Consider the following 22419-nt stretch of genomic DNA (forward strand, 5'->3'; position numbering starts at 1 on the left):
TTTTATTTATACCAAGTACCTGTGCTTGAGGGCCGAATCTGATTCCACCAAAAGGAGATGCATTTGTATAACGACGAACGGGTGCCAAATATCTTAGTTATTTGTACCTGTACCACTGATGAGGGTTCTTATTCTATCGAACCCACCATAAACCGACCAAGACAAAGAATGGAAAGACAAGCCCTTTCCATTTTTATATTTCATCGAGGCAAGTACTTAGAGTCAACGTCGGAGTGCAAGTACGTGAAGTCTACGCCAACAACACCAAGGAACGAACTCCATACGCCAATAATCAGTCGCGGCATCGTTTCTAATCTGAAATGGGCAACGCGCGCGCCGCAAAAGGGAAACGCGACTAGATATGTAGTAACTTTCAGGCATCTGATCGCGTCCGAACCTTTCATCGAGTCGTATCGCGGAATTCTGTGCAGCGATGTTTTCTAATCAGTAAAAAAAACGCGTAACAAATTTCATCCTCTCTAAATTTCACTTGTGGCGACCACCCCAACGCTCTTAGATTTTCTATTTACTATCCATTTTTGGAATTACGCGATGAATCGGGCCTGCTCGGAACTCGCAGGACCTTTGCCATTGGGATATGCAAAGAGGATTGAAAAATTCTTGGCGACGCACGCGCATTGCTACCTTAATGCATGCTCGTATAATCGGCTACTGACCGAGGCTCGTTCTGCAGTCGTAACAATAGTCCGAGGCGTCGACGCTGGACCACCCGTGGTTCGCCATTAAAGTCGCTTCTGTGGAAAGGGTACTCGAGTAGAGAAATCGACCGAGAGAAAGGGACGAATACTCTGGCCCGTCTCTCTCGCTGTTTCTGTCCACGGGATAAAAAGAATCGGGCGGGGGTAAAAAAGCATCGAGGCAAAAGGGTAGCCGCGGCGGCGGATTCGGAAATCGAAACTGAGGGTTGGGTCGTCCCCCCTCCCCCCTGAAGAAATTAAGAGTCAGGGAACCAGGACGACAGAGTAGACGCCGATCGGTGTAACGCGAAACTTCCTGGCGCCAAACGCTTCTCTAAGCCTTTGCTCTAATAATATCCCATTGTGCTACCATTAGCCACCGAACGAGCCGTCGTCCTTCCTCTCGGCTCGGATACGCGCGTCCTCGCTCGCTCTCTCGACGCTTTCAACGTCTTTACGTTGCGTTTTGTAACGACACCTCGAAACATCGTCTCGATGCGTCTGTTGCGCGACTGTATCCGGTCGAGACTCCACTGTCCGCGTTGCCTCATTAAAGCTGACGACGCTCTGCTCTTTTTACCCTGTCGCGACGACTCGCGCGCGCACTCCCCTTTTCGAGGAGCACGTATCAAGCAGAGAAAGGACGGTGAAATGGTCGATTTCACAGAGATAAGCGTCGCTCCTCGAATCTTCGCGCTCCGTTGCGTCCTATATGTTCGGAGCAGGATTTTCCAAACTTTTTGTAAATCCTCTGCGAGGAAAAGCTGACAATTTTCTCGCTTGACATCCTTCGTTTCGTATTTTCTAAATTTAAATAATCGAAACTTGTGAGATCATTTGCGTCTGTCCGTCTGTGTTTGGAAGAACGCGATCCACGTGAATGCGTGGGCGTAGCTCGACGAACGGGTCGCGTCAGTCATTCGTCGATGGGCTGATTGAACCGCGAGCGTTCCTGACCTCGTTGCGATGAATATTCCCGTGGATCACCGCTCGAGATGATGGATCGGTCGGTTTTAATTCGGCGGGGCATTTGCATAAATTGCGTCATGGTCGTGAGTGGGCTGCCCGGGTCGTACCGAGGAGAAGGTCAGGTTGGAGGAATACTCGTAGCGGAAGGCAAGATCGTGGTCTGGTGCAAGCATGTATTCAATTATCTTAATTAAACGTTCTAACCTCGCCTTTTGATCCTCTTTGGTAAAATATGGGAATGTGTATAATATTAATTTATCCAATTTAATATGTCAAGCATATGAATTACTCCATTTCAATAATTACAGAAGCTTCGTTAGGTCTTCTTCTTTAGTTCTGACTGGAAAATTATAATGCATACAGATACGTGTACGAAATTTAAGATCCTTCGTTTTCCTCTTACATCGGTGACATTCGCATGCCGCTGAGAACGATCCAAATATTCGGAACGTTTACAGAATAAAGTTGGACTACGCTTGTACGACTATTTGTTTACTCATTTGTTTCGCCTAAATGTATTACTACATTGCACCAGTGAAATTCTGGCAAACGATGCGCATTGTTATGTCTTTCCTCCTGCTTATTTTGACACACGGCGAATGGTGCCAGGGAATATCTTGTTAACGAAAGAAGAAGCAACGCGTACATTCTTGGGCAACTATCATCGCGGCCAGTTAGTCAGTCATCGTTTTCGAGCTTGTCTCGGCTGTCACGCATCGGCGTTCGCGACAAAACCAACTTTATTCTAGGCTCGCAGGTATTTTTGTCGCTGATCATTTTTTTAAAGAAAACCCTCGCACGATGTATCGTGTCGCATGTCTTGATTTCTTCGTAGCTTGTCACGTGTCTTATTTCGCCGGCGGTGCTTCTCATCTGCTCCGTTTTACATCTTGCAAACAGTCGTCGCGTGACAATAACACCTGCTCGGGTGTACTTATGCAACATGTACAAACATGCGACTTACATAATTATCTACAAATTCGAGACCGCTACCTCAAGTTTTATTTCCTCCCAAATTATTTATGAGGGGGAGGGGGGGCGGTAAACTCGTTTCATTTCTGACAAGGCGAATCGTCCCTGCGATATTTCTTTTTATTCGACATGGCATACATTTGGAGTTAAAGAGTACGGGACGTATATTTTGTTCTTCTATGGTAATGAACGGGTTTGGAGGCGGGGAGGGAAGGTGAAACTCCTTTTTTGGAGCGAAACATCAATTATATTCTGCGATGTACTGATACTTTAAATATTAAATTGCATCTGCAGGTAGTAATAAAGAGGTCATCACAGCCAATTCCACAAATATTGGTACCCTCTATGTCTATTGAAGAAGTTTGACTGAATTAAATAATAGTTTTGATATTACCAAATGAATTTTTCATTATAAATATCTATACATATGAATAAGCTTATACATGTATATATTTATATATACATCAACATATTTATGCAAGTATACACTTGGAAACGTCAAACCTACCACTTAATTTAAATAAATTTCTTCAATAGACATAGATGGTACGAATATTTATGGGACTGACCGTATATTATTACTGTAAGTTTGATGAGTGAAATGAAGGTTTCTTTGTTTTATAGTATAATAAAATTATTGTGTTGGACGTATGCACATAATTTGTTTTAATATTTCTGAATTGTAAACGACCAATGTGATTTTTGCACCTTTCCTGGGAATAATCAATGGCACGATTCCGTTGCAGGGAAATCCGTACGGATTGAAGGACACGACGGGGATGGGCATGACGGCGGATATGGGTGCTGCATGGGGCACGGCCGCCCTTCAACCTGCTGCCACGGGTTACTACCCCTACGATCCAACCCTGGCCGCCTACGGGTGAGTTTATCACCAGGTTTCATGGTCTCTCGGCTCCATTAGATTAAACCACCACCCGCGCTCCGCTCTCTGGCCCCCTTCCACGTCGGTGCTGCTCAGTGCCGCCATTAAAACAAGAGTCACGATCTCGTACTCGCTACACATATCCCGCCAGGAATGGTTATCGTTATCGCGAATCCGTAATATCTTTCCCTGCGCGAACACAGTTTCAGGCGTCCCGTAGTCCAACGAAGCTTACGCAAACAATTGAATAGTGCTCGCGTTTGAAGCGCTCTGTACATAGATAAATAGATATTTATTAGCTTGGAGTTATTTCATTCCAATCCGTCGAGTAGTTTTCATTGCAAAAAATCTCACGAGAGTCCTCGAACATGGTTAAATAATTAAAACGAAATAAAAATCCCATGCGTCACGCTCCGTGCAATGGGCTGAAGGAGAATGAGACAACCTATGTCAGACACACTACGCGTATCGTTACAGCTATGCATACGACAGCGAGGCAACCAGTTTCAACAGTTTTGTAATTCATATCATACGATTTTCCTTAAAGTATTCTGTTTATTATTTCTTAAACGATATCTAGACATTGTTTACAAACACGCCCTGTGCGTTGCTCGATGGATTGTAACGTAGTTGTAAATAATTAAAAAGAAACAAAACTGGCAATATGAATCGAACATAATGTCACGTGAAAGTCAACATATTGAACCTCGATGGATTTATTTTTTTATTAGACTGTGACTATTAGACTGTGTAGTGAAAATATGCAGTCCCTGTCGTACGCATAGCTGTAACGATACGCGTAGTGTGTCTGACCATTGTCTCATTCTCCTTCAGCACATTGCACGGAGCGTGACGCATGGGATTTTTGTTTCTTTTTAATTATTTAACCATGTTCCAGAACTCCCACCATTCTGAAACTGTTACATGTGTCAGCTAAATAACCGAGCATCATTCCTGATTTTTTTTGGTAGATGTCACTCACAGGGTTCTTTGCAATTACCTCCCGCAAAAAATAAATTATTTATTTTCTTAAATATCTGAAATAGTAACCGAAAAATAATAATAAAGTTAAGGGTGTTTACCCTCATATTACCCTTAAACGAGGGGTAACGGGTTGAAACTTTATGGGATGATGTTTTAGGTCAAAAGCATTGCACGGCACATAATAGCAATAAAAAATTGGGATGGGAGCAAATTGTCTATCCTTATCCTGCTAGACCCTTTCAGGCAGGAGGAAAATTTGAAACGCCTCGCAGCAGTCGACGATATCGCCGCGCAGATTCTCGCGAGAGTCCGTTTAATCTCGTTCGTTCCCGTCAGGGCTTGGAAATCTGTACAGCGTGACGCGCACTCAGTCAAGGTGGGCGACAATTAATCCGTAAGAAGGGTGACGAGCAAACCGGATGCTCGTTCTTCCTGCTAGTGGATAAGAGTTACGAGGGTGCTGTCAACACGAGGACCCTTGTACTTCATCTTGTAGGGAAGCGGCGGGGAATATCGATGGGCGACGAGGAGGTCGTCGCTTATGATGACACTCCGCGAGATCCCGTAAACATTCTATCGGCAGTAAGTGATTCTCGGCTGTGTTTCCAGTAGCGCAGTATTTTCGTTGCCGATCCGTTGTTTTGATTAATAATGGCAGCCGCGGACGAAAAACCTGACGGGGGCGAATTTACGACGGGGAATTTATTTTGGGTAACGTTGGCCGAGGCTCGGCGCACGCTCTCTATATCGCAATACACCGGCGATATATCAAAATCTGTCAGAACGAGCGAACGATCATTTATCGGGGTCGGAATTAAAATTAGAAAAAAAGGAGTGAAAAAAAAAAGAAAAATATAAACGCCGGTTCGTTTGACATGGCGCGTTATTGCAGCAGGCGATAGTTGTCAAGAGTATCGCGCGTTTGGTTGAAACAAAGGCGTGGAATGGTTAAGCGTCGGTCAATTGCGAGAAGGTGACGCTTTCCGTTATTTGATTTCGCTCGCGTAAACCCCGATGCGCGTCATCTGGTTTCCAGTCAGCTGATCGCGCGACTGCACACAGGATGCCACGAAAAATCTTGAACTGCTTATAACTTTATAACGATGTCTCAAATTGAAAACTGGGGAAGGACTTTTTGATTCGTATTGGCGCGAAGAATGGATTTTAAATGTTTATCTTATTCTTCGAAATTAAATTGTTAGTGCATGTCTGTCCTGATTTCGTGGGTAGGTCTAACTACATTTGACTTTAATGGCTTTGAGGGATTTTGGAAGGAGCAGCGAGGGTGATAGGATAGAGCCAGGTTTAGGAACTTTCAAAGAGGATACGAGCGCGCTCTGTTTGCAACTAAGAAATCATGTATAGATTAGGCAGGCAGTGGCCCAGTAGCCCTCGTAATAACGACGAAGCTCGCGACGGATCTAGAAGCCACGGGCAGAGCTTTCCGTGGGAAAGAAAGCTATTTCTAAAGACCATGTGTCGCGTGCCGTTGACAAAATGAGACATCGACGGTGGATTTCGACGCTGGCCGTAATTGGAAACACTTGGTTCCTCCAGGCCTCGATTCCTCTTCGTCGCTCGTAAATCTGAATCCCAGGTTTCTTTCTTTTTTCGTTTCCTAAACGGCCGGGAGACAACGGTCGTCGTATTTTCATATCGCGTCTCACGTTCCAGGGGAAGGATCCAGTAATTTGGATCGATAATTAGGCGAAGAGGAGTCCCTAGCTCGGGCCGAGATAAAAATCGCTAGCGATGGAACCCGATATCGAGTTCGGGTTCTCCGATCTCGTCGGATTCCTTTGATCTCGGGCAAGACTTCGGTCTCTACTCGTTTCCTTGGGATCTCGAGGGGGATGAGGGAGAGCGAGATTGGAGAGAAACCGTGCACGGCGAACGGTTACAAAATGGCTGTAGGCAGCCGAGTGGGCGTACGTAATGGAGGCTTCCAGGTTGGCCTGGTATATATATAGTCGCATCGCGAGCGTAGGGAGAGCAGTAGGTCTCTCCGTAGGAGAGCGAGTGAGTGAGTTTATTGATTGGCTTCCTCCCGGGGTTGGCTCGCCTGTTCGCCAGGCCTCTCTACTCTCTATTCTCGCTCTCCCCACCCTGTCTCTTTCTCTCCAGCCCCGACTCTGCTCGTTTCCTCTTGCTCGTGCAACGCTCGCTCCTCGGTCCGCTCGGTTCCTCCTCCCCCGACCGGCCTTCCTCCACCTCCCGACGCCGGGCGACCTCCTTCCACCCTTGAACGCGAGCCAGCTCCCACAGGTGCTTTACTTACTTTGCTTAGCAACCCTCGTGTCCACACAAACACCCTCGCGCAGAGTTTGATTCTCTGCTATCCACCCTACGCCTCCTGGGTTAGGGCCATCGGCACACCAGCGTTTGCGTTTTGATACCGAGCGTTTCGGCGGTGCCTTCGAAGCAACCTTGCGGATCGAGTAACTGCTTGCGATGAAAGCTGACGTATGGAGATGGCCCCTCTGATTAAACCATAAGGATCCTTTATTAGCCAACGTCCCGGCTATATTAGTTAGAACCCTCTTAGCTAGGTCCTCCGCACCTGTCTAGGACTTTGGTGGCAGTTTAACTGTTGGATGGTGACTGACCTACTTTGGTCTGACAAGAATACCGCTAGAGGATGATACACGTCGAAGATGGAATCGAGTTCGATGGTAGAGAGTTCCAAAATAGTAGATACTCTTAGATAGTAGAGTGAGAGTCAGAGTCTCCACATACCAAGATCAATTAACTCCAGTTTTCCTCCTCAATATTTTTACCCGAATAAAAGTTTCGCCTAGCCTGTATCGAAGAGCAAAACGCTGAAGAGCGAAGCGCAAACGCTGGTGTGCTGTAGCCCTTAGATCCATCCTCGAGCGCGTGTGTACGCGCACAAAACTCCCCGGACCGTAGGCATTGTTTATCGTGGAATCCACAACCCTCTCTTGCTCTGGGCTTCAGTCCTCTCCATTCCGAGCCTCTATTAATTTACTTGCTTAATAATACGACAGCCCTCTGGGTCCCCCTCGTCCCCCTGTATTTGTCTCGTATCCGGCTCTCCTCAGCCCCCGTCGCTCCACGTCCTCCTGCGTCTCGTCACTTTCGTCGTCGACGGGCCGCTATTGTTTCGACGCGAGCTTTCCAGAGTCGTGGAACGAAAACGAGGGCTGAAATCGACGCGGAGGCGACCGCTTCGGAACCCGAAAGCGACTCGATTGGCAACGGGCCGACGGGAACCGTCTGATTACGGGAAATGAGAAATACGTCGTTAGTCCACGAACGTGATACTTTGGGGATGTCTCCTTTCTTCCGTGACGCTGCGCTCTGAATGCTGAATTTTTTTCTGTTAGGGATGCATTCTTTCTATTTACAGTGGAGTCTGTTACGAGCGGCAATGAACGATGTCGAGAGCTTTTTAACAAATATTAACACCGATATAAGAATGCAGGATGCGATAACAATGTGTTTATTCTATAAATCACAAAAGATATTAAATTTTTTCTACTTTTAACTTTGAATTTTTTTAACTTTGAAATATCCTGTAGGACAATTTCTTTGGCGAAACGAGGGAAAGCGGTCGCAGATGCGGACAACGTAAAAGTCTTCCGCGAGGCTTTATCCCCCATTCGCCCGCGCCATTTTTCACGGAAGATCCTAGGCGACACCCTCGCCTCTTTTTCGCCCCTACTGTTCTTCGCTGCGTCGTTTTTTCGCTGGCTGGCTCGAGAGTACCCCGGATGTTACGCGTTGAATAAAGAATCGCCGCGGAAGAGTGAAAGAGCGTCGATCTTCTTCGAGAAATTCCGTTGAAAAGTCGGGGCTCATCGCTTGACTCTCTTTCCATGAATATTTATATCCGCGCAGGCTAATTGCCACCAAGTCGAATTACCGTTTCTCCCTCGTCGAACTGGAGCTTGGAAAAAATCTTGAACTTTTTTTCATTGCGGGAGCGGCGATCGACTCCCAATTAAACGTTCCGCGCCCCCTCGGTCGTTGAACGATAAAATTCAACGCGGTTGAGCACGCCTATGCTCGAGCTAACTGAATTCTGCTTTCTAGTCGACCATTTGATCAGACGATCGCCACGAATTTGTTAAACTGGGACTATCCAAGTATAAAATTTGAATGTTCGAGTGTTTGAATAATTTAATGTTCGAATATGTTATAGCTATTCGAATCCAAGTTCCCAGCTAAGAGCGGAAAACGCTCAATTTTTACTTCCATCGGTCGTTCCAATCGATATCAGAAAATCGCGAAAAAAGAGAAATTAATGCTAACGATCTTTTCGCCGTGTAAATTATTATTCGCGCCTGTCGACGAGTAGAACACGTGTCCCTGTAGAAAATCTATTAAGCGTAACGCCGTGTCGAATAAATTAAAGGCGATCTGGCGGAGGACTTTCGCTGTCGGTATAGCGATCTTGATAATCTTGTAATTGGTATGTTTGTTTTAAGACGTTCACCAGTATCTTGCAGGTGAACGATCATGACGAGACTTTCACCAGTCGATTGAGAATTTTGAAATGAAAGACACATTAAAAATAGCATAAAAAAAGAAATGCGTACTCGTGACCAAGAATCTCGTTACGCTTGAGAAAGTGAGATCAAAACTTTTCAAACATTCAACACGCACGCGTAATTGGTGAACAAAAGAAGTCGTTTTCAACGTATAGCAAAATTCGTGGAAGACTCGACGAAACACGGAAGTCTGCAAGTCGTACTGGAACGAATAACAGGAAGATAACGATCTTGAGGAGAAAATCGGTGGAACGGCTCTCGATGTCTATCTTTTCTTCCGATCTCCGAGAAAAAACAATGCTATTCCTTCGTTTGATCAGGTAGGTTTCGGGAAGCCTGCGTAATTAGAACTAAAACACACACAACGCGCATTGTCCTCGACTTCGGCAGGCACTGTCGTAAACCGTTACCCTTGGACGAGGACCTAAGTGGCGGCGGTCGCAAACAATTCCTGGGATTTACCACCCACAATTCCAGTTGTTCGTGATTCAGTGTTCCTTGGAAAGAAATTTCGGTAGACATGACCTCGAGAAATAATCTTTCCTTTAGATCCTCTAGATCTTTTAGATCGCAAACTTCCAAAAAATAGGTGCTCGATTCTATTTCGTTCACTCGCAATAACCCTCATAACATGGAGGCTCCCGCCGGTATGTTGAACTCGCTAGCTTTTCGTCATCCTGCTCCACAACAATTATCATAAGCACGTGCACGAAAAGCTGTTACGTGTCTCGATCCTGAGGTGTCGCGATTCGTTCAACAGCAACGCTGGAATCGGTAGTGTCCGACAAGGACACGCAGCGAGCGAAAAGGAAGAAGAGGACGCGTCTGATTAGATAAGAGGTGGAAAGTTGTCGAATGCAGCAGTTGCAGTTACACGTAGGGGGCGGATCGGTTAGGATGCGACGTTGAGCAGATACGGCGGTAGGTAGCATGAGCAAGGCAGATTGGTTGACAGGACGGTGGATAGAAAGTAGGGGGAAATTATGCTATTATGCAATCGATATTCATTGTTCATAGCCTCTAGCTTCTTTGCGTTGTTACGAAGTTCAATCTAGTCGCAGCGAGTTTTTCTTTGCATGACTCCTTGGTACTTGCAAGCAATACTTGATCTAATCACTCGATTATTTCGAGACTCTTTATTGCCTGAGATATCGAAGAAAGGGTGCACTCACTTTCTTGCACTTCTTTGTTCTCCGAATCCGAGCAAAACATATGATCGATATCGTAGAAATTGCTCCAAATGATAAACAGCATGCGTCGTAAGATAAACCAAGGGGCGGGTCAGGAGAGATGCAGCGACGAGCAGACGAGGCGGTAGGTTGCGTGGCGCGAGCAAGGTAGGTTGGCTGGTTGGTCGGTTGGTAGGTTGGTTGGTAGATAGGTAGGTAGGAAGCGTTTGCACATCCGGGACCGGGCGTAACTATTGGAGCTATATACACGGCTATACGAGACCGGAGGACGTAATTACGCGCGTTCTGCCAATATTGGTTAACCTTTCGAGGTTGACGCCACCATATGCAAAGCCCCTAATGAGTCGCTCGAGTGGCCCCGGTGTCTAGTATTACGCGCTCAGTCCCTGTTCACCTCCCCCCTTATCCGCGTTGGTCGTCGTTATTACCTCCACTACGGGAGATATTCGACGATCCTCTCTTTTCTCCACTATTTTCCCACCCTATCCTCGTCCGCTCGATCTACGCCCGCTGGGGCGTGTAGCAGCGTTTCGAAATTTGCGTACGTTTTCGTCCTCGACGCTAGAGCGCCGCAACCCACCTGTGATCGTCGGGAGAGCGAATATTTGTTGGCTGATTCGCTTGGGATGCTCGAGGGCCGCGATAGCAGGGAAAGCAGGGAAAAATTGCTTCAGCGTCGGATGACGTGCTCGAGCGTCGGGGCTTCGTTCAAACACAAAGATGAGAGAAGCTTTCTTCTGTCAACATTAATTGTAACGTTTTGTACATAGCTTGCGGATCGAATAGACTAATAGAGTAGATGTTGCATTGCTTGACACGTTGTATGGTTTAGACGCGACGCTTTAGAAGGATTCTCAGCTGAAGAAGCTGCTGTAAATAGAGAATACACGTGTACAGCAGCGATATTTACTTGTACAGAGTGTCCTATTTAAAACAGGCCAACTGAATACGCTTGTTTCTAACATTAAAAAAAAAAAGAATTGTTCTATTTCGAGGGGTAGTTTCGCGTTAAATCACAAGACGAGCATCGGTGGACTCGATTCGGACGATCGATGGGGGCTCGGTCGGTGGCGGCGTACCCACGCAGCCTGGATTCCTGGCGATCCAGCTCGAGAGCTCTCCGACATCGCGACGGTAGGGACGATAATACCAGTGTCGGGGAGTTTTATGAACGGCAACAGATCGTCGCTCGCCAGCAATCTAACCGTAGCCCCGTGTACACACAAGAGGCGAGCTTTCGTCGTAGACGGGCGTTAAGCTTCTGCTCGCCCGGCGTCGCATCTGCATTGCATCGAGGCGCTGAGTTCTCGTACGTCTCTCTGCATATGCGGGACGATCGGCGTCGATACATTCGAGCGATTCTCCGTTGGCACGCAACGCCACACTTAATATGTAAATCGTGCTCGTTCGTCGCCGTCGGTGTGCGTGGCGACGCATGAGCTGGAACAACCCGTGTGTATGTGTGTGTGTGGATAATTGCGCGGCAGCGGGGGCCTCCGCGTGTGGGAGGCAGTCGAAATTGCGCATATCAATGAAGGGGGCTCGGGCGTTGATTAAATCTAGAGGCACCGGTCGGCTGTCAATTTCTAACTTCCTAGCCATTCGCGGAACGAGTTGTTTCGTTTCGAAAACCGGCCCTTACAACTTTATATTGACTCTCGCCCCGGCTCTATTTTCGGACAAAGGAGTCGCCGCATAGCAGTCTCGGTGATTTTGATATATTGCCGTGAGTTTCAGCGTCGGGAACAGTCGAGTCGGGGGTGACGGGATCGGCGGGCCGGAGACGTCGAACTCGCGTCTTTCGTTTGACAGATTGCCAACCCCTCCGGAGGTTGATGATAGCGCGGGATACGCGGGGAATTATCGCGGTGGCTGTGTTTATACTTGAAGGTGATTTAATCATTTTTTTTATTAGTTCGATTTTTCGCGCGAGCTATCGGTAGAGCAAGGAATATTCGTTTGACGGATTACCTCTGTATCGAGCCAGTGGGGGTTGACGATAGTAATTATCCAGAACCAATGTCTGATTTGATAGACCGTATTCTTTGAGGTATCGGTGGCATTCCAGCAATCCGAATCTACTGAACTTTTTCGAAGTGCAAAAAAAGGGAAAGAAAGAAGAGAGGCAGAAGGGAAAAATAGAAGGTACAAGCGAAAAAAGAGGTTGATTTTATTGGCGAGACGCGAGAGCCTCGGCAGCCGCCTTTCCCTTGTCCGAGGGAGTTTAATAGAGGGTGAAACGTCCTCGAACTTCCTCGGGAGTCTGCTTCCTTGGGATCGCTGGCTTCTTCGCCCCCATCGACGCGGTCATCGGCAATCTTGGATGTGGATTGCACCAAGTAGGAGAGGAACGGGGGGAATTGCGTAATCCCCTGTTCCTCGAGGAAGAACAGAAGCTTAATGGCTCGCTTTTCCTACGATTTACCTCTGTTTTCGTCTTACTCCGATCTAATTCGCTTATGCGCGTCGAGACTGAAGGAATCCCATACAGGGAATGTTAAAAGCGAAGGCCCAGGTTTCGATACATTGGCAATTGAAACTCTTCAACGATTCAAAGATCAATCCGCGACACCAGATTTTGTTCTAAGGGATCTAAACTTAAATGGCGATACGCTCTCCGTCGGGGTGAACTTTCACAGTTCAGTTCACCGATTTCAGCCCACTCTGTATCTATTTTAAGGGGAATCTCGATAAAGGAAAACGTTTAGCCGAGGAGTTACGACGATTGAAGACCACAATGTTTGCGGCTCCGGGTAGTTTCGATGTCCAAATTGAGTAGCATTGTCGACATAACGCAGGGCAATATTTTCGGGGATAGCGGCGGTCGTTCCCGAGCGGTGAAACGCCGAGATTAGATCACGTCTAAACTTATAGCCCGAGACGGAAGATTTCATCGGGCCATTTGTTGCGCTCGCCGAACGGTATCGGTCTCGGGATAGCCGCGATCGTAAAGCGCGATTTAGAAGCGGAAAACGTCTCCATTTGAATAAACTCGATGTGCCCGCGTAAAAAGGATCCAACGTTGATGATCTCGTCCGGCGAGGACGTAAAACACGATAGATTCCCGTTCAAAAAGGTAGAATCGGACCGTAAAATTTTCGACGGTATCGAGACGCTCTCGCTCGGACTCTTATTTATCGCGGCGAGCGAACGCCCGAATTGCGAATTCGTTCTTCGTCGATTTATGGCGAGCGATAAAATAACCGTGCGACGATTCTCTTTGTTCGAATCTATACCGTGTCCCGAAGAAACGTCGCTTCTTGTAATCATCGGACAGTAAACTTCGCATTACCCTCCCTTAACGAAGCAGAGATTATTTATTGACCGCGAGAGTCTGCGGGATTCTTTTTCGATATAACGTGTCCCCTACGTTTTATTAGACTTCTAGTTTCGAGTAAAGACAGGAAATTTTTAATCGATAGATTTTTCTTGCAATTAGTAACATTTGTACGAAAACAGTTTGTACCGTAAGCCAGGACGTGTCTCAAGACGTGGACGTTTCCACGTCTCTGGTTTCTACTCAATAAAAGAGATACATTATAGTATACGCTATGCATTTTTCTAAAAATACTTCCTTCAGTGTCCTTAGAGCCTCGAGAAATATGGCAATGCCTGCGAAACGACAGGAATATTTTTTCAAACGAACACCGTTTATACCTGGATGGCGAGAACCCAGGCCGTGAAATCTTTAAGAGTCAAGTCGCAATAAAAGTAACGAAAAAGGGTCCCGACTGTACGAAATTGCAGTCGTAAACCTATTTTTAAGTAAAAAGAAATATTCTGCGAGGAGAACTGGAGGGAAAAAGGATCGGAGAACGTGCAGAACGTTAACGAAATACTTGGCTAGTGTAAGGGTGGGTTGTTTTAATAACCTCGTAAATACTTTTGTAACTAAATTAGGGATGAACAAGTGCATAATGGAGCATTTTTAACGCTTGCAAGTTTAAGAGTCTACGGAGCTATTTACAATTTTAAATGAAATTCAATACTAGAGCAAAAGATTGCAAAATAATTGATCCGATTCTATAGCATGGCCAATAGATTTAGTAACGACTGGACGCATTAGTAGTCACAAGACATTTTGTTTGTGCTATCTTTTTTTGATTATAACGTCAATTGCTCTGCAGTATTACCACGTAAAAATAACGAATACTTTCTTAGACAAAGCGATTCATTATTTGCTCGATTCCTCCATCTCGCGAACGAGGTCTCCCGCTGCCTATCGAGCAAACCATTCCCAAACGATACACCGTTTTCATTAGGCGTCGTGGTCGTTTCTCTTCTCGGCGTAACTACCTCGACCCCGGTCCCCGAGTATCGGGCGTCAGGCTGCGTCACGCTTCGGGTACAATGTCGTTGGTAACCACCGCCTCGAACAGTGGTACCACCACCATCGCCAGCGGCGCCCTTCCACGGCTCGATGGATCGTCGATAGGTATTTTAGGCTCCAGTATATAATAGTACATACCTATAACACCCTCGCGTGGAGTTCTCCAGTGGGGGAGGACACGGGGGGAGCGAGACGGAGAGTGGTGAACAGGAGAGCGCGATGGAGAGAGAACACGAGTGGCAAGAGGAAAGGGAGAGGGGGATCGATCGAATCGCCATTACGGCGAGTGAGTGCCGGGGTTGCTCGATGGAATCACGCCGCCGCTGGGGGTTTATTCTCCGTATATATTTGCCGGAGTATCACCCTCGACCCAGTAGGATGTCGCCCCCTGTCCCGGAGGGTTCGATGCTCCGGCAAGGAGAGGCCGGAGGGCGGCCAAAAACGAATCTAGGAAGCAGAGCTCTCTCTCTCTCTCTCTCTCTCTCTCTCTCTCTCTCTCTTTCTCTCTCTCTTGAAAGCAACCACTTCGGACTCGCGGGAATCTGCGGGGAATTCGCACCCTCCTCGGCAGGATACCACTTTTCGGGTGGAGTGCCTCGGCTCGACAAATGTTGAACAATGATTACGCTTCTCGAGCTCTGGAACGGAGACAGTATCCTTGTATCGGGATGCGTCGAGTGGCTCCGATCGGGACACCGTTGATATACGATGGATATTGGCCCTTTCGGTTCGCGGCGTCCGAAGCTAGTGGTCGTTGAACGCAATTTGGTAGAACCTCGATTATCGCGATCGAACAGGGCTAAAGAACAAGGCTTTATTTATTTCGGCTAGAACACATTTATGCACAAATAAGAATCTTTTTGATTTTTTTGTTTAGGATGAGCAGAACAAGATTTATCATTTCAATGTAAGTTCTCACACCCCCTGAAACAGACAATTTATATACTTTCCTTCAAATTCGTATATCACCCTTATTATTTATTTCATTTTATCGCGCATTATTTGCACCTCAACGAAATATAAAATATAAACTGAGTAAGATATAAAATATAAACATTGGCTACGGGACCATGAAACAGCAAGGTTCTGCATTATATTTTAACTAAACTAAACTACAGTATAAAGAAATAATAAATTGAAACTTGAATAATTTAAAATAGGACAATCTAGTTGAAAATTAATTATTATGTAGTGTTCAAGTATTGTAGACTAACAAGTGGATCTTTTCAGGTACGGAGCCGGATACGACCTGGCCGCGCGGCGGAAGAATGCGACGAGGGAGTCTACGGCGACCTTGAAGGCCTGGTTAAACGAGCACAAGAAGAACCCCTACCCGACGAAGGGCGAGAAAATCATGCTAGCCATTATCACGAAGATGACGCTGACTCAAGTCTCCACTTGGTTCGCCAACGCGCGGAGGCGTCTGAAGAAGGAGAATAAAATGACCTGGGAGCCGAAGAACAAGACCGACGACGACGACGATGCGGTTCTCACGGACTCGGAGGATAACAAAGAAAAGGACGATCTCGCGGGGGACAATCAAGGCGACAGGGTCGGCGAGGAGGCGAGGAGAGGACTCGAAGAAAATGGTGAGTAACTCCCTTTCTTGGTACTCTATCTTGTCATTTTCTTTCCATTCTTTTGTTATTCACCCGTCGTCTCTTTTCCCGTTTCATCTTGACATAGTGATTCTCACTACTTCAAATTTCACTCGAGTTACCTAAAATAATAGTCTGCTTTTGGATACATTATACGTTCAAATGAAATAAAACAATTTGAGGTAATTGCTTCGTGAAGTGAAATACGAATGACTCTGTATCCAAGAGATCGAGAAACATTTTGCTCCTACTAGACTCCTAAGACTAACGAACCTATTAACGATATTAATCAAACCAAGCACGAGAACGCATTACGATGAAAATGCTTCAATGCGTACAATCCCGAGACCCATACATTCTCCCAAGTAAGAACCGGCGCGCGGCGTCTCGATTCGATTTCCCCGCCACCCTGAAGTTCGGTCGACGAATAGACGACGCGTGTAGGCAGCATTGAACGAGAAACGCAATTACCCAACTTCACCCATGCGTCGTCCTCGCAGTAAGAATACTTGGAATAACCTCTACGAATCTTGGTAGTACGGCCGCCATTAGAGACCAATTACCGACGGTTTCGATGGAAGTTGTTGCGCGGGCGTGCAATACCTCTGAATTACTCGGAGTCGTCGAGGGTGAACTCGGCCGCGAAAACATACCGATCTCCTCGACTCGGAATGCCGGTAGCGTGTACACCTCGCGTGACCAGTTTCCCCGATATCGACTACCCATCGGTCGGCGTTTCTGATATTGCGCAAGCATCCATTCCGCTCACAATAAGCCGAACCATACGACCTCACCCTACATGGATCGTCGCTCGAGTAGATCGCTCGCGAGATTCTCGCGAAGCATAAACACCTCTACAGAGACCTAAACGAGTCTCCGCGTGCCGATGCCTTGCGAGTCCCGCTATTACTGTAAACATCTCTTCATTCTCTTCCAGCTGTCTTCATTCACGCACGAGGAAGGGTTAGACGCGTGTTTTGATTGCGAGCTTCCTTCCAAGCGTAGATCCTTCAGGGATCCGTTTTTCTTCAGCTAGACGATGACAACACTTTCGATCTCGATTTGCAACTTTGTTGCTTTGTCCGCTATTCTTCCGAGTTGTTACGCTTTCTAGGTAACATCGCTTAGCACCTGATAGACACACAATGAGTGACGCTAATTACATCGCGCCGTCATCACCCTCTTTCTACTTCTATCGTCAGACCGAAGCAACTCCGGAAGTCAAGGACGAAAACATTCGAAACGCGTTTCCAAAACTGCGATTCCGTAAATATCTCGTCGATGGCGCGGCAAGACGAGCGTAAACTATCAAAACATCGTCGACTTTTCCTCGATTTCGAGATGCCACCGCGTCCGCGTCATCCAGCTCGTAAATCCCATCGTGAGTTTAAAAGTCGCCTTCCACTAGCCTTGATCGCGCCTCCGTCGTCGAAGCTCGATACTTTCTTAGGCATTTTGCCTAACAACCGGAAACGTCGAGCTAGAGACTCACCGTAGAACCGGGCTGCATATGTCAGGGTCTATATCGCGAATATAATGGTTCACATGTGGGTAAACACAGTAGGTTTTGCGCAAAGAGATTAGGCTTCCCTTTATCGAATAGGCCTTTGCAATTTGTAATTTATGAAGGTAAAATATAAATTAGTCGGATTGTGTCATGGAGGACGATGCAGTCACCAATGATACATTGAACAATGTTCCTGAGGTGGCAGGTAACCTTCTTAGCAGGTTGATTGTAAAATTCTGTTGATTAACCATCGAACTAGACACTGTAACAGTCTTTCATTGTTTCATAGTATACATTCCTATTTTTACATCATAACTTTCATTTTGTTCCTTGTACACACCGAAGGTGTGAATTTCTTATGTATTACATCTCGAAGAATCTTAATTTCTCCATTTCACATAACCAATTACATAAAACAAATGAACAGATTCTTAATCATAGTCATTTGTTCCTTTCTGTTCAATATTTGTATCTAGATTGCAACCTAATTGTGGCCTAAACGTACCCCGAGTCTACAGGTTTGCACCTCCTGATTATTCGGAGCCCAGGGCCATTTCGGTCGAATCCCAGGCATTCTGTCCAACGGCCGGAAACGGCGAGTTAGAAATTCGCTGGCGAAACCGGGCTGCGTGTGTCGGGGTCTATATCGCGGAGGCGGACATAATGGTTCACATGTGGGTAAACACAGTGACGGGTTGCGGGTTGCCGCGCGAAGAGATTAATGGCCTTCGGTTTGGTCCCCCGGTGGACCGGGCCGTTTCGTCCGTGTTGGTGTACGACGGTCGTGTGCACGCTCAGGGCTTTCACCGTGGGGTGGTGTCGTAGTGTGTCGGTCGGTCGGTTGGTCGCTTGCTAGCGCGCGCGTACTCTCGTCTCCCTAAGCGTGTCTCTGTGGGCGAGAGCCAGAGGGTGCGCCCGGGCTGAGTAGCCATCCGTAGGACCATATACACTCCGCTGCCACGGGTTCCATGTATATATACACCGTTGGATGTATATGGATACACGGCAGAGAGCCGGTGGTTCGAGGTACGGTGATGTATCGGCGCCCGCGGCGAGACGAATGGTACGGACCCTCCTATGGCCACCATTACCCCACCGCACATTGGCCAATATCGCTCGTCTCCGTCGCTCCACGCCAGGACATCCACGTTCCTGCTCCGTCTCTGTCTCGTTCTATCTCTCCGCCACCCCCGATTCGGGACATTTAGGTGTTGCGTCCAGCTACGTCACGCGCGTCCCGCGTTGCCTCGTAATTTTAAAGACTGCCTCGGAAATAAGCCCTTCGAAAATCCGGACGCCCGGAGACTGTAGGGAACCGATTTGTTTTCTATTCCCCGCGAGCACGGTCGTCGAGTGATTTGTGATCGTGTATGAATATCTGCCCGCCGGTGTTCGGTGTCTCGAGGTATCGAGAGATGTCTTCCACCCACTTGTCCAGTATTATTTTTATTGTTCGAGCTCTCTAAAAAGTCGAGCAGTAGCAACGAACTAGCACTTAGTTTGAACAGAACTCATCTTCAACTGCCTCGGTTTTAAGCGTGTTCAACGTCGAGGTTATCAAATATATCTTCCACGGGAGTGCTTTGAATAAGGCAGCAGCGAGGTTCGCCGGAGGTTTACTAAATTCAAGAGCTTACCGAACCCTCATGAATTCCCATGTCGGAGGGAGGAGGTCACTTGAGATGGCCACGAGTGCGCGCACGAGGGTTGCCACGGTCCGTTCAGTCGTAAGATATACTCGACGAGTGGACCGCTCGGTTTTTCGAGCGTGTCAACACTGGCCGTCTTTGGACACGCCGTTTCGCGAATCAAACTTTTAGCGGAACCGTCGAGAGAGACCGGAAGCATTTTAGAATTTAATCTACGCAATTCGCGTGGACCGTGTCCGCGCTCGGATTCGAGACACGGAGCCGGACGGGCGCGAAGATTATGAGATTAACGTCTGATAAAAGGGGGTCAAAAGTTAAAGAGCCACTTGTGGACTCGACGGTGGTATCTATTTAGTTGGCCCATAAGGTTCCCTTTATAAGGGGGTTGCCGCGCACCCTAAACCTAAACTCTCCGTTTCCCAGTATCTTTCTCCGTCTGTTCGCGGCCCGTCCATCCCCGTCCGTTTCTCTCTTTTCCACACGGGGGTTGCCGCCCCTTCTAGCTTGGGAATTATCGCTTGACGACCCATCGAGTAAACCCTCTGCCGACTCATTCGAACCTCTTAATGAAATTCTCACCCCTGACTGACTGGCTGGCTTGGCTCGACGGTTGGCTGGCTGGCTAGCTGGCAGACGTTCGGGACGATCCTAGAGTGCCCCGAGAGAGTTGAGCGAGAGGGATGAAGCCGACGGAAGGAAAGGGAAAAAGGATACAGCTTCCCTATTCTCCCTCGGCCGGTTCTCTGCCTCGAGGGGGAGCTAAAATCTCTCGCGCCTCAAAGTGGTTGAAGGCTCCGCTCCCTTTTTTTTCACAGCATCCCTTACAGCTTAACTGCGCAAGGGTGCAAGGGAGAGGAGACTCTTTTCTGCCGTTTCTCCGGCGCCGTCGACCCCTCGCAGCTACCGATACGGCGACTCGCGTGGATCTCGCTTTCACACCAGGGATTATAAACCATTAATTCCGACATCGCGTCGAGGCCGAATAACGAGGGGTGCAAGGGTAACGCGATACGCCGTTGACCGTATTGAATTTTCTATTAGTCTCGCGGAAAACGCGTTCCGTTGCGCTCCATCCTTGACGAGAAGGAAGAGGTTTCACGAGCCATTAGCCATTCGCTTTGATTCGATCCACTCTCGATTCTTTCGACTCCCTTGGGCAAACCTCGCAGACGCTAATAACGTACGTTACCCTACGCTCCAAATGTCCCATAAGAAGTAAACGTATCGCTAAATAGAAAAAATGTACTCGCAGCATTCGACATAGCCTCCATCGACCACTCGAAAACTTTTTACCCATCCTCGTAGACGGTCGGTCGCCCGAGCACTCGCGCAAGGGCAATTTACTAAATTGACGGTTACGGTCTGTTTGCAGAGCCGATGAGGCACGTGAAAGCGGAGCACTTGCAGCACGACAAGGACCTGGACGACGAGGACGACCTGGATCTCGAGGAGGACCCGCGACGAGGGGAGCATCCCTTTCACCACGCGATGCAGCATCATCACCATCATCATCAAGGGTACGCCGGGGAGGACCACCTGAAAGACGAGGGCATAAAGTCCGACTGCAGCGCGGCCGGGGTACCCATACCCGCCACCAAGCCGAAAATTTGGTCTCTGGCGGATACCGCGGCCTGCAAAACGCCGCCACCGCCCACGCATCCCCATCACCAGCAATACCACCACCTCCATCATCAGCAGCACTACGCCCAGCAGCAACAGCAGCATCACCTGCCCAACCAAGGCCACCATCATCATTCCCAGCAACCTTGGCTCGGTTCGGGCGGCGGCGGAGGCGGTGGAAGCGCGGGTGGTGGTGGCGGAGGTGGAAACCTCGGCTCGTTCGCGTTGCCCTCCTCCGCGTCGATGAGTCCCTCTGCTGCGGCGACCGCTCCGTACTCGAGCGCGGCGACGAGATACGGAGGATTCCTCTCGTCCTCCTCCGGTGGTCAGCTCCACTACAACCCAAACTCCTCGTCCGGTTCGAGCTCGAGCGCATCCTCCTCGGCGGCGGCGGGGTTTCCCGAGGTTGGTACGGACACTCCACCACAGACACCGCCCAACATGAAGGTGGCTACACCGAATGGAGTGATCCAGGGACCACCGGCCGGCTACTGCACTGGTGGCAACGCCAACGCCACGACCAACGGTAATCCAAATCCGTACGGAGCGAGTCATCCAGCCGCTGGCTATCTGTCCACGAGTTCCGGCTCGGCCAGTAGCGCCTCCTCCTTCAGCTCCAGGCTACAGACGTCACCCCACAAAGACTTCTCACCCGCGGGACAGAACTCCATCCTCCATCAGCATCAAACTACTGCCAGCCTGCCGCCCACGGAGGCTACCACCGCGTTCAAGCCGTTCTACAAAGGGTAGGTGCGAACGATGGTTATTTAGAAACCTGGACGTAATTCAGATACGAAGGTTGTTAGGCTATCGGTCGAGGTGTCGCGTAACTTGAAGATAGATAGTACCGTAATCGTAATATTTACCTACGTACTCTAACCGTATTCACCTCATTCTTGCACAGCCGTTAAAAAGTTAGAGACTCTTCATCTTACGAAACCACAGATTCTCACAGCCGATGAACGTGCAACCAGGATAACGTTCGAAACTATTTGTTCCAGGTCGCAGTCGATGGGTAGCGGGTTCGTATCGCCGGTCTAAGGAGCGCTGGATCAACGTCGGATCACCGTCGCGTCCCTCGAGGTGAGTGAAGCAGCTCGGTTCGACCGGTTTCGTCGTCGAATCGAAACCCCATTTTTTGCCACCGTGTAAACCTGATCCCATCCAGAAATATCGAGCAGAGTTCCTCTGACGCGCGCGACGTCGCGTTAAGGAAATGTCGCGGATGAATCACTTCGCGAGCTAAAAGAAGGAGTCGCGTTCCAGCGCGTCCCGCAGGACTCGCTGACAAATCGGGTTTACAGCGGGAACGCTAATCGCGCGGCGCTGTACCACGCGGATCGTAATTCATTTCGCGAATGGGAAAAGGCACGAGGATGGGGGCTTCGAGAGGAGGGTACGGAGTACACGAGCGCGTAATCGGTTCGCGAATCGGCGGAATGGCGCGTTCGGGAGAAGATCGAGCGGGACGGCGTCGCTCGATCGGCGATCCACTGCGGGGATAT

At 48.2% G+C, this 22419-nt stretch overlaps 1 protein-coding gene across 5 annotated transcripts in view; it reads left to right on the plus strand.

Annotated features, from left to right (window-relative positions):
- Positions 1 to 22419, plus strand: part of LOC128872088 (homeobox protein caupolican-like) — a 100520-nt gene that overhangs the window by 62329 nt on the left and 15772 nt on the right. For all 5 annotated transcript variants that reach the window (XM_054114422.1, XM_054114423.1, XM_054114425.1 and 2 more), the window contains exons 3-6: positions 3386 to 3519; positions 15771 to 16129; positions 20667 to 21660; positions 21916 to 21997. In XM_054114422.1, coding sequence (XP_053970397.1) covers positions 3386 to 3519; positions 15771 to 16129; positions 20667 to 21660; positions 21916 to 21955 — 1527 coding nt within the window. In that variant the 3' untranslated portion in view covers positions 21956 to 21997. The remainder of the gene's footprint in view (positions 1 to 3385; positions 3520 to 15770; positions 16130 to 20666; positions 21661 to 21915; positions 21998 to 22419) is intronic.

This window comes from Hylaeus volcanicus, chromosome 2 (assembly GCF_026283585.1).
Source record: "Hylaeus volcanicus isolate JK05 chromosome 2, UHH_iyHylVolc1.0_haploid, whole genome shotgun sequence".
Taxonomy (NCBI): domain Eukaryota; kingdom Metazoa; phylum Arthropoda; class Insecta; order Hymenoptera; family Colletidae; genus Hylaeus; species Hylaeus volcanicus.